The 13,110-nt window shown below is 50.4% G+C and overlaps 1 protein-coding gene across 1 annotated transcript in view; it reads left to right on the forward strand.

Annotated features, from left to right (window-relative positions):
* Positions 1-1,158: 1,158 nt before the first annotated feature.
* The window catches only part of LOC148442605 (polyhomeotic-like protein 2), a gene marked incomplete at its 3' end in the record, with an annotated part of 75,974 nt that continues 64,022 nt past the window's right edge, over positions 1,159-13,110 (forward strand). Inside the window, exons 1-2 of the mRNA XM_088463753.1 lie at positions 1,159-1,185; positions 7,082-7,232. Of these exons, the coding sequence (XP_088319879.1) occupies positions 7,116-7,232 (117 nt within the window). The remainder of the gene's footprint in view (positions 1,186-7,081; positions 7,233-13,110) is intronic.

Genomic DNA, 13,110 nt, shown 5'->3' on the forward strand with positions numbered 1-13,110 from the left:
TACAGCTGTATTATTACACTGTATAGTACTGTTCCTGCCCTGTGACACCGGGAACACCTTACACCTGATGTCATGCAGCCAGTACAGCTGTATTATTATACTCTATAGTACTATTCCTATCCTGTGACACCAGGAACATCTCACCTTACACCTGATGTCATGCAGCCAGTACTGCTGTATTATTACACTGTATAGTACTATTCCTGTCCTGTGACACCAGGAATACATCACCTTACACCTGATGTCATGCAGCCAGTACTGCTGTATTATTATACTGTAAAGTACTGTATCTGTCCTGTGACCCCGGGAACACCTTATACCTGATGTCATGCAGACAGTACCACTTTATTGTTATACTGTATAGTACTATTCCTGTCCTGTGACACCGGGAACATCTTACCTTACACCTGATGTCATGCAGCCAGTATAGCTGTATTATTATACTGTATAGTACTGTTCTTGTCCTGTGACACCAGGACCACCTTACACCTGATGTCATGCAGCCAGTTCTGCTGTATTATTACACTGTACAGTACTGTTCCTGTCCTGTGACACCAGGAACACATCACCTTACACCTGATGTCATGCAGCCAGTACTGCTGTATTATTACACTGTATAGTGCTATTCCTGTCCTGTGACACCGGGAACAGCTCACCTTACACCTGATGTCATGCAGCCAGTATAGCTGTATTATTATACTGTATAGTACTATTCCTGTCCTGTGACACCGGGAACATTTCACCTTACACCTGATGTCATGCAGCCAGTACCGCTGTATTATTACACTGTATAGTACTATTCCTGTCCTGTGACACCGGGAACACCTTACACCTGATGTCATGCAGCCAGTACCACTGTATTATTATACTGTATAGTAACAATACTTTATAGTCTTGTATTTGGAGTTAGGGGAATAATTGGAGCAGTAACTCGGAGGGAAGGAGTCTGGAAGTGATGTTTCCTGTAGTTATTAGGTGGCGGGTGGGTGCCCGGACCCCTCCCAGCCTGAGGCAGACACTTAGAGGGGCAGGAAGTAGATGGGGTAATTAGCTGCACAAGCTGTCAGTGGCCCCCACACACTGTAAGAAATGCTAATTGCAGCCCCCCTCTCCCCCTCCCCCTGTCTGTCCCTGGCCAGTGCTGTGCAGATGTGTGGCCTGGAGAGCAGCACGCTGCGGTACAAGGTCAGTACACCCTCATGTAGGGATCCCCCTGGGGCTCAAGCCATGCTGCCATAGATATATACATATATGCTTCTGTACATACATATAGCGAATGACTCACTCTAAGTGGTGACAGGAGCTGACACTTATACATGTGACTTGTGTGCTGACGCTGGGTCTGGGCCTGTAACTCCCCGTGGATACATATAACGTAGGACACTTACATACAGACGGTGCCTGCCGTGCTATTGTTACACCCAATGCACATAGGAGACGTTCTGCTTCTTTTAGTATTTCAAAGCTTTGTCCCATTATAGGTTATTGTGACCTGATGTAGGGGAATTTGTGATGATCACATGTGAACACAGGATTCTGAGGTGACCGGTAAAGGTATCGCCATTGTGTCTTTGTACTCAGCGCCTGAGCTAAAATACGCAAAAGCAGCAGCAGGCGTCTTGTGTAAGAAAAAACCCCACTGCCGGCTTCTCTGACCCGCTGCTGCCTCTGCACTGTACGAGTCTGAGGTGTTTCGTACCTCATCACCACATGCCTCATTCACTGCAATTCTTCCCAGCACAGGTCCCATCTATTGTGTCCGATGCTCCATCGCCCCTGTCAGGCGTCGGTGTGAGACGTAAGGAGGAACTGTGGGTGCGGAACGTCTCCTTGGTACCTCAATAAAACACGGGACCTCACTGCGCCTCAAAATCACATTTTGCGGTTTGAGGGCCTGATTCAGAGATGGGCGCAATGGCGAGATTTTCGCAGAACGAGCGATCGTTTGCTATTGCGCATATGTGCGAACGCTACACTGCCCGCGCACAGCGATTGCACTGCGATTACTCTCGCACATAGGAACCGCTTGTCTCTAAATCAGGCCGTGAGTTTGCAGCTCGCAAAATTTGACATTATTTCCATTTCAATCTTAAATGGCAACTACAGTGTAATACATTAGAGCATCACTATTATTATCATCAGTAATAGTAATAATAACGTGGGAAGCGGTATGAAAAGCCGCCGGCCGCATGGCCGGGAGTTCGAATCCCGGCAGCGTCAGGCAGACAAAAGCAGAGATCCCGGCAGCGGCAGCCCGACAGCGCTGGAAATCCCGATCGTCCTCAGGTAAGTATCTACTAACCTAACCCCCCTAACCCTCCTTAGGGGTGCCTAACCCTAACCTCCCCCCCTGTGCCTATCCCTAATCCCCCTCTAAGTGCCTAACCCCCCCCTTCCCCGCTGCCTAAACCTAAGTCCCCCGGGGGGGTGGCTAACCCTAACCTTCCCCTGGGGGTGCCTACCATAACCCACCCTCCCCCTAGCCTAACCCTCCCGGGGGGGTGTCTAACCCTAAGTCCCCCCCCCCGGGAGCCCTAGCTCCCCCCCCCCCCCCGCGGCTGTCCGCTCGCAGCACCCGGCATCCCTTTGATCGGGATGCCGGGCGCCGGTCTCCCGGCGTCGGGGAAATGTCAGGCGTCTACACCTCGCCGGGATATGACAGTCGGGATGCCGGCTGTCGGTATTAAGACAGCCGGTTTCCCGATTGCATCCCCATACTAGTGTGTTGAAACAGGACCACTCTCTCGCGTTTTCCATTGGAGGAAATTATTTAATCATCTGACTAATCCAATTGAAGAGACCACAGGCAGGATTCAAAAGAACATCTGAATTAATATTTTCTTTTGGGACTGTTTTTCATTGGTCTGTTTGAGTTACCTCAGAGGAGGAGCGCTCTATTGTATATTTATTCCTTTTATGATATTGTGGCGACGTGTGTAGGTCACATATTTTTGAGCAGCATCTAGATTTAGACGCCTGTCATTTAACCCTCGCCGGGATAACGCAGTCGGGAAGCCGGCTGTCGGGCTTACGTCAGCCGGCTTCCCGATTGCATCCCATAACATGGGACACGATCTGTGGAATTTGATGGCATGGGATACGTATTAAATACTACATTTTAGCCCAGATCAGGGACGAACTAGGGCAAAAATCTGGCCCAGGGGCGCTGAGAGCCGCAGGGGGGAAGGGGCGTACCGGGGAGGGGGCGCTGTGAGACCCTCAGCCCGGCGCAAAGCCAGGGCTCAGTGAGAGCAATCCCCCCCCCCCCCACACAGGTATAGGAGACTGCTGCAGCTACTGTTTAGCAGGCCCCGAGCAGTCTCCTACTGCAGCCCAGCACACAGCAGCGTGTGCTGGGCTGCTGTGAGGTAAGAGGGGAGGGGGCATTGCCGGACCACCCCCTCTCAGCGCCCCTGATCTGGCCCACATCACAGGGCGTGGCATTGGGGTGTGGTCACGCATCACGGGGCATGACTTCATTGCACACCCGTCTAAGCATGCCAGGCAAGCAGAGCGCCGGGAGGCGGAGCTTTTCGGCCAGGCCTTCATACGGCTGGATCCGCCCATCAGGGCATCGGCCCTTCTGGCATTTACCAGATGGCCTGCCGGCTGTGACCCCGATAATTATCATTTCTGGTCACCACAATATATTGCAGGGACACATAGTGGGGTCTATTCACTAAGCCTTGGAAAGAGATAAAATGGAGATAGATAAGACCCAGGCAATCAGCTCCTTACAGGCTGTGTTTGAAAAATGACAGTTAGGAGCTGATTGGCCTGGACTTATCTTTCTCCAGTAAAATCACCTTCCATATATTTTTGCATTGATTTTAGCTCCCTCTAGTGGTTTGTTTGGCATCTTTTGTAGTTCACTATTCTTACAGAGCAGGTAAAGTTAACGTTCCTCATTTATTACACAGCGACGACGGCCAGGCTGCTACGCAGAATCTGCGTCAGTAATGCAGTGTGCTGTGATTTGTACAAGTGGACTGATGCGTCCACCAAATTGTATAGGTTAATAGATCCTAGTGCACTGAGTAACTACACCAATGTGCAAATGTGCCCCTGTACTATTATACCCCTTTTACACCGGAGCTAAAACCCGGGTTTTTGAAGGGTTAACCCGGGCAGCTCCCTGGTGTAAAAGGGCAGAGGGTTGGATCGCCGGGTCGAGTGACCCGGCAATCCAACCCAGGCAACTAGCAGGGTTTAACACGGGCGTAGCCCGTGAAACCCTGCGATGGGAACAGCGCACTCCGGGTCACGATGACCTGGAGTGCGCTGCTAGACGGCCGATTGGTCCGGCTTCAGTGGCGCTTGGAGATGACGTCATCTCCAAGCGACCACTTTCACTCCGCAAAAGCCGGAGTCAGCGCCGGCAAAATTCCGGGTCTGATCCGGATAGGAACTTTGTTCCAACTCCGGGTCAGACCCGGAATTTAGGTGGAAAAGGGGTATAAGTTTGTGTGTCCCAAAGAGTCAAACAGTAAAAATTCAACCTTCTGCCACTACAGGGTTAATGTGAAGATACTGTACATCTGATCTTTTGCTATATCCTGGATGTGTTGGATATATGTGTGTACAGGCTTGGAGGTGTAGCAAAGTTCCTGTACACACCAGGGGATGCCTTGAATCTGCGAACAGGTCAATTGCTTAACTAGTGTGCTTGTTTATTGGTGATAAAGCAGGTACAGCTGTACTCACTGTTACATACATTGATAGGATGGAGCGGAGCAGGGTGTCATACAGCTCACCAGCCGGTGAGTGTATGAAGGTAAGCGTTTAGCGCTACAGGGTCTCTGGAATGTGTTGTGGGTTGCAGGTAAATGCAGGTCTCACCGGAGCTAAGTGGAAGACAACTGTTTCCCACTGTGGCGCTCCTACACAGTGACATGGTGGTACCGCCCATCAGTGGCGTAACTTCATCCCAGTTGCCCGGAGGCAAGTTAAATGTTGGTGCCCCCCCCCCCCCGACAAATAAAAATGTACCACTCTCCCAGCACCCATGCCAGCCCCAGCAGCCGCCGCCCCCCTATGCAGTTCCTCTTATACAGTGCCCCCAGTGGTGCCCCTTATACAGTGCCCTCAGGAGTGTCCTATATACAGTGCCCCCCTGTGTAGTGCCCCCAGTAGTGGTCCCCCTATGCAGTACCCCCCAGTAGTGGTCCCCCTATGCAGTGCCCCTTACATATATAACACAAGACAGACACACACAGATTACTTACCTGAATCCCCATTCCTGCGCCCGCCACCGTGTCCTCCCGTTCAGCACTATGGGAGAAACATCATGACGTCTTTCCCATCAGCACTGCGGGAGCCGGAAGGCGGAGCTCATTAGTGAGCTCCAGCCCGGCTCCCTCCGTGGATGCAGCAGCCAATGAGAGTCTGTTTTAGCAACCAATGAGAGTCAGACAAACACACCGCAGCCGGCGGTATAAGCTCTGGCAGGTCGCGGCGGTCACATGCTACGCGACGTCCACGACCATAGAGCACTCCGGCAGCAGCAGGAGGCGTAAGATGGAGTCTGCGCAGTAGCATGTGCACGGCATCTATTCACCGGCGGTCATCGCTGTACCGCTATTTTTCCCACCCGTTGGACACTGCAGCCCGCGGGTGGGGACAGCCCTTGCCATGTTGTTTTAGTGGGACACCGCCAAAATGGCAGGGCGCGTTCTGCCATTTTCAAATTGGGCAGGGTGCAACGCCCCGCTAAAACAGCCTAGCAGGAACGCTAATACATATATTTACATATACACACACAGACACACAAACACATATATGCTTACATATACTTTGTAGATGTTTCTATCATATGGCTATTACTGACAGTGACTACATATTTGATGACGCAGAGATTGTCATTACTGGATTCTATTCTGACCAGGGCACTCTGTGTGGAGTTTGTATGTTCTCGTCATGTTTGCGTCTGTTTAATCTGCTGCTCCAGTTTCCCTCCCACGAGCCAGAAGCCCATTGCTATGTTAATGTTAGTGTAACTTAGGGGCCGATGCCTGTATGCGGAGCTTATCCTGTATGTTTTTGCACTGTGTTTGTGCCTCGGTCACATCTACAGCTACGAATGAAGGGGGGTAACCAGTCTGTAATGGGGTGTTCTCGCGTAGCGAGGGCGTGTACGGAAATGCAGACTCTGCAGGGTTGTCCGGAAGTGAGAATGTGCAGATCTTAGCACCAGGAATAGGGCTGGTAATGGGCATCACCTTTAAGTGTACGGATTGGTGCCATCCACGTGCAGGGATGCATACATCTACATACAGACAAGTATCCGCATTTAGGGCTCGATTCACACCCGCTCGCTAGATGCGTATGCAAATTCGGGAAGGCAGGCGATCGCACGGCAAGGCATTAGCACGCCCACTATGTAATAGCGTGCGATTGCTTTGTGTATGCAGATGCCCACCAGACGGTCTAAAGACGCCCACTTGCGCACGTCATCTCCAGGAAGTGTATGCAACCATCGGTACCATTGAGTACCATCGGATACTGCGAGCACATCAGTGTAAAATCCAGCCAGGTGACGTGTACTATGACGCTACGTAATAATTATGCACACCTCTGAAACGGCGTTAAGACGCTCGGGCACGCCAGCATTCGCACCTTCCCTCCCCCATTTCTAGTGGCTAGCCCCTGTCACCACCCACAAACGGCTCGTCCTGTCAATCATTGTGCCGGGCTGTCTGTGTGCAGCGAGTGTACGCTTCCCGATCGCTCGGACTGGTACGCGCACTGTGATGCGTATGCTTGCGCAGAATACAAAAATCAGCTGGCTGCGTGCGAATGGCCCCATAGTTCTATGCATGCAATGTGGAGAAATGACTGCAGACCGGCATTGGATTCTGCCCCTTAGAGTGTAAGCTCCGTTGGGGCAGGGCCTAATGTGAATGGCTAAGTATTCTCTATACGGCGCTGCACTATGTATTGGCGCTGTATACATATCGGATAATAACACCTTGGCGTTCTGCGCTCTTTGTAGGATTGATTCCTGGGAGACTTGTAATATCCTTATGTAATCTGCAGTAAGGGTTATATGATTTGCTTTATTCCTTTATTTCATTCTCTGCAGCTGCTGCTCTACCCAGTGATTATATTCCCGCACAATGAGCATGGAGAATGAGCCGCCAAACTCTGCACCGTCCAGTTGCACGCCCAGCGGCCGCCAGGCTAATCCCTCCCTACCGGTGTACAGCGGAATACCGGACCGACAGACTGTCCAGGTACTGACCGGCTTATTAATATTCATCTTTATCTCTCTCTGGTACAAGCCGTATCTTCATCCTCTCAATATAAAGGGGCGCAATTTAGTCAGCGTGGATGTGCAATCGCGGTGTGCTGCGGTGCACATCTCAGAGAATTACGGTGGGTCAAAATCTGCGACGTTGCTGAAGATACGGTCGGAACAATGGCACCTCTCAGCCACTCCTGCTACTTGAATAGCGCACGGCATCCATTCACCGCTGCTGTGATATGCCGAGAAGCGGTGCCAGAATGTCCCCCAATCGCACGCCCCAACCGCGGGACAGCTTCCGAAAATCGGGACGATTGGGAGGTATGTAGAAGGCAGGTATTTGGGTAGGATAGCTTATGGAGGTTATGTGGATGGCTCAGGAATATCATAAGCTGCCTGAAGAGAGGTGAGTTCTCAGGGAACACTGGAAGGTTTGGGGGCTAGAGGAAAGTCTTGTTGTGCAAAGGAGGGCATTCCACAGGGTGGGTCACTGTGGGTGCAGCCTGAAACATGTCCTGTAACCGTGACTGGGTGCAAGTAATGAGTGTGGGCGAGAGACGCAGATATTGCATAGAGCGGAGGGGGGCGAGCTGGGAGATATTGGGGGAGATGTATCAAATCTTGAAGAGAGATAAACTACCAATCAATCTGCTCCTAACTGTCATTTTACAAGCTGTGTTTGAAAAATGACAGGAGCTGATTGATTGGTAATTTATCTCTCTACATTGTATCTCTCTCCTAGCTTTGATACATCTCCCCCATTATGAGATAAGGGAAGAGATGTATGTTGGTGTAGTTTGGGTAACAGCTTTATGTGATAGTAGAAGTATCTTATATTGAAGTCTGAGGTCTGACAGAGAAGCTGCAGAGGAACAGTTTGAGAGGAAGATCAGTCTGGCTGATGTTTGTGGTAGTGCCTTGAGAGATTTATCTGCCCAAGAACATTGGACCTCATTCAGAGCCGCTCGCAAAAAGCGAGCGCTCGCTCTGAATGAGGGCGGCCGCTTTTGTTTTGAAAGCCAGCCTCCTGGCCGCTCGCTAAGCTGAGCTAAGCTTTAGCGAGTGACCAGGTGATGGTCGCGATGGTTGAGACCATTGCGACCATCGGGGCTTGCGACGAGACCCTCGCGGTAGGGTCTCGTCTACCGCAAGCCCCAGGTAGCTTTCTGCTCTAACAGACCAGGAAGCTCCCTACTGATATCACTGGTGATGTCAGTAGGGCCGCCTACAAACGGCAGGCGCTTCAGGAACGCCTCCGTTTGTCTGCCCACCCCGCCTACAAAACGGGCGAGCTGTCGATCAACATCGACAGCCGCCCCGTTTGTAGTGAGCCCCGGAGCGAGTGAATTTGTCACTCGCTCCGGGGCTTGCTCACGGCGAGCGCTGCGCGTGCGCAGGCCCTCACCATCAACCCGCTTGCGAGCACATAGCGCTTGCCAGTGGGTCTGAATGAGGGCCATAATACCAATGAGGATGAGGGGGCTCCTGCATAATGAGTGGGAGGTTCATTGTAGTGGTGACCATCGACGGCGCGCCATCGATAGTCGATGGCTTTAAAATCATCAGTACAAATCATTGATGGTGATCCTCGATGCATAATGCTTCAGAAATGCACAGTCTGTGCCCACGCATGTACGAAAGACACATTTTCTTTCACCATCGGTCTAAGCCACCGATATTAATGCCGCCCATGTCTCCCACCATGTCACTCTTTAACACAGTAAGGGACAAGATGGCCCCTGTACATGCTCAGTTGTGAGCACGGCAGCCATCTTGGGACAGGGCATGAAGCTTCCCTGGAGACCAGGAAGACTGGAGTCTGCACAGTAGCGCACTCCTCTTTCAACAGTTCCGGTTAGTATAGATGGATGTAGGCTGAGATGTGAGCACTGGGGTGAGAGGCTGAGAGAGGAGATTAGGGAGAGTAGTCCGGAGGCACAATGTGAAATGGCCCATGGGGATGTCAGAGGATAGGTAGTGAGAGAACCAGGCAGAGAAATGTCCCAGCATTGTTGGTGTGGCCCAGGGGGGAAGATAGATCACAGCAACACACAGAGAGAATGGGGGGGGGGGGAAATCCTGATAGCCTGTACTGCAAAATATGTAAATGTGTGTGATGGAACCTAGGGGAGAACTGGGAGTGTGCAGTGTTGGGATATTAGCCCATTATGTGTGTGTATTGCTAAGTACGCATTGCACACATTGGGCCTGATTCAGAGCCACTCGTAAGCGGCCGCTCGTTCGATCCGAGCGATGTTTGCACAACTGCGCATGCGTACGGATCGTAATACGCATGCGCGAACCAGTCAGTGCGGCCGAAAATCGTTTGTTCGCTAAATAGCGAATGCCTGCTATTTTGAGTGACAGAATGAGGCGTATGTGGGTGGTAACGGGGAAAGTGCTTGAAAACGAGGAGTGGAGATCCGTACACAGGCGTGCTTAAAGGTCAAAACGGGCGTTTTATGGGTGTGCATAATTAATACAGCAGCGTCATTGACCGCGTCACTGGGTTATTTTATAGTCAGAACTGCTCGCAAGATTGCGGTAGCAAAAACCAACCACAAGAATAGCGAGCAGTTCATACGCTGGTCGATGTACTCGATTAATCTAATAAATAGCGGACATGACGTAGGATGTGAGCGGCCAGGGGGCGTAGTTTTCCAAAAAACGACCGCATGTTTTGTACGCTCGTTCAGACCTAGAGGCGTGAACAGACCGCAAAGAGCGAACGGTTCATTTGAATAGCCACCCCCTTTTTTCTGAACGAGCGAGCGCAAATAGCGTCCGGCTCTGAATCAGGCCCATTGTGACATAAAAGACACCTTTATTTAGTCATATTCGGGCCCTTGGAGCTTACACTCTACAGGTTTCATGGCAGGAGTGTCCGATGGGGCTTATAATAACCAAGTTCTATATAACAATATGAGATTCTGATCAGTCTGGTTACTCTAGTAGCATAATAACTTGTAGCATGTAGCAGATAGCTTAGATTACATGTATAATGAGAGGTTGTGTCCCAGAGAGCTTGCAGTCTACTTGCAGAGAGGAAAGGGATATAGAAGGGCTTCTGTGACTGGTTATCCCGGGCACACTAAGAGCCCCCTCGCTTTCTGCTCCTCCTCCCTTTCAGCAGTTTTCTATGGGCTGCAGAATAGGAGTCAGTAGGAGGCAGAGGTCAGGGGGCTTCTCTTTGTGGCTGCTCACAAAAGCCTCACTACGTGTAACAAGGTCTCTGAGCTGTAATAGGCTGCCATGTCCTGAATCACTGACACTGACTATCAGTACCAGACTCCGTGCACACCTCCTGCGGGAACAGCAGGGCCCTACGCTGGGGGATCGGACGCACCATCACTCTCCCCTCTGCACTGCTGATTGCGGACTGTGTGTAAGTACAACTGCTCTACAGATCTTATTCCCAAACTCTATACAGTGCACTCGCTGGTGTCACCTGCCAGACAGTGTTACTCAGTGCTGAGAGGAGTATAGTCTCTGGTGTCACCTGCCAGACAGTGTTACTCAGTTTTGAGTGGAGTATAGTCTCTCGTGTCACCTGCCAGACAGTGTTACTCAGTTCTGAGAGGAGTATAGTCTCTCGTGTCACCTGCCAGACAGTGTTACTCAGTTTTGAGTGGAGTATAGTCTCTCGTGTCACCTGCCAGACAGTGTTACTCAGTTTTGAGTGGAGTATAGTCTCTCGTGTCACCTGCCAGACAGTGTTACTCAGTTCTGAGAGGATTATATTCTCTGGTGTCACCTACCAGACAGTGTTACTCAGTGCTGAGAGGAGTATAGTCTCTGGTGTCACCTGCCAGACAGTGTTACTCAGTTTTGAGTGGAGTATAGTCTCTCGTGTCACCTGCCAGACAGGGTTACTCAGTTCTGAGAGGAGTATAGTCTCTCGTGTCACCTGCCAGACAGTGTTACTCAGTTTTGAGTGGAGTATAGTCTCTCGTGTCACCTGCCAGACAGTGTTACTCAGTTTTGAGTGGAGTATAGTCTCTCGTGTCACCTGCCAGACAGTGTTACTCAGTTCTGAGAGGATTATATTCTCTGGTGTCACCTACCAGACAGTGTTACTCAGTGCTGAGTGGAGTATAGTCTCTGGTGTCACCTGCCAGACAGTGTTACTCAGTTCTGAGAGGAGTATAGTCTCTGGTGTCACCTACCAGACAGTGTTACTCAGTGCTGAGAGGATTATAGTCTCTGGTGTCACCTGCCAGACAGTGTTACTCAGTTCTGAGTGGAGTATAGTCTCTGGTGTCACCTGCCAGACAGTGTTACTCAGTTCTCAGTGGAGTACAGTCTATGGTGTCACCTGCCAGACAGTGTTACTCAGTTCTGAGAGGAGTATAGTCTTTGGTGTCACCTGCTAGACAGTGTTACTCAGTTCTGAGTGGAGTACAGTCTATGGTATCTCTCTGACAGTCAGTTTTACTCAGTTCTGAGTGGAGTATAGTCTCTGGCATCACCTGCCAGACAGTTTTACTCAGTTCTGAGTGGAGTATAGTCTCTCGTGTCACCTGCCAGACACTGTTACTCAGTTCTGAGAGGAGTATAGTCTTTGGTGTCACCTGCTAGACAGTGTTACTCAGTTCTGAGTGGAGTACAGTCTATGGTATCTCTCTGACAGTCAGTTTTACTCAGTTCTGAGTGGAGTATAGTCTCTGGCATCACCTGCCAGACAGTGTTACTCAGTTTTGAGTGGAGTATAGTCTCTCGTGTCACCTGCCAGACAGTGTTACTCAGTTCTGAGTGGAGTACAGTCTATGGTGTCTCTCTGACAGACAGTTTTACTCAGTTCTGAGTGGAGTATAGTCTCTCGTGTCACCTGCCAGACAGTGTTACTCAGTTTTGAGTGGAGTATAGTCTCTCGTGTCACCTGCCAGACAGTGTTACTCAGTTCTGAGAGGAGTATAGTCTATGGTGTCTCTCTGACAGTCAGTTTTACTCAGTTCTGAGTGGAGTATAGTCTCTGGTGTCACCTGCCAGACAGTGTTACTCAGTTTTGAGTGGAGTATAGTCTCTGGTGTCACCTGCCAGACAGTGTTACTCAGTTTTGAGTGGAGTATAGTCTCTCGTGTCACCTGCCAGACAGTGTTACTCAGTTCTGAGAGGAGTATAGTCTCTCGTGTCACCTGCCAGACAGTGTTACTCAGTTTTGAGTGGAGTATAGTCTCTCGTGTCACCTGCCAGACAGTGTTACTCAGTTTTGAGTGGAGTATAGTCTCTCGTGTCACCTGCCAGACAGTGTTACTCAGTTCTGAGAGGATTATATTCTCTGGTGTCACCTACCAGACAGTGTTACTCAGTGCTGAGAGGAGTATAGTCTCTGGTGTCACCTGCCAGACAGTGTTACTCAGTTTTGAGTGGAGTATAGTCTCTCGTGTCACCTGCCAGACAGTGTTACTCAGTTCTGAGAGGAGTATAGTCTCTCGTGTCACCTGCCAGACAGTGTTACTCAGTTTTGAGTGGAGTATAGTCTCTCGTGTCACCTGCCAGACAGTGTTACTCAGTTTTGAGTGGAGTATAGTCTCTCGTGTCACCTGCCAGACAGTGTTACTCAGTTCTGAGAGGATTATATTCTCTGGTGTCACCTACCAGACAGTGTTACTCAGTGCTGAGTGGAGTATAGTCTCTGGTGTCACCTGCCAGACAGTGTTACTCAGTTCTGAGAGGAGTATAGTCTCTGGTGTCACCTACCAGACAGTGTTACTCAGTGCTGAGAGGATTATAGTCTCTGGTGTCACCTGCCAGACAGTGTTACTCAGTTCTGAGTGGAGTATAGTCTCTGGTGTCACCTGCCAGACAGTGTTACTCAGTTCTCAGTGGAGTACAGTCTATGGTGTCACCTGCCAGACAGTGTTACT

The sequence above is a fragment of the Taudactylus pleione genome, unplaced genomic scaffold (assembly GCF_031769625.1).
Source record: "Taudactylus pleione unplaced genomic scaffold, aTauple2 ptg001441l, whole genome shotgun sequence".
NCBI classification, from domain to species: domain Eukaryota; kingdom Metazoa; phylum Chordata; class Amphibia; order Anura; family Myobatrachidae; genus Taudactylus; species Taudactylus pleione.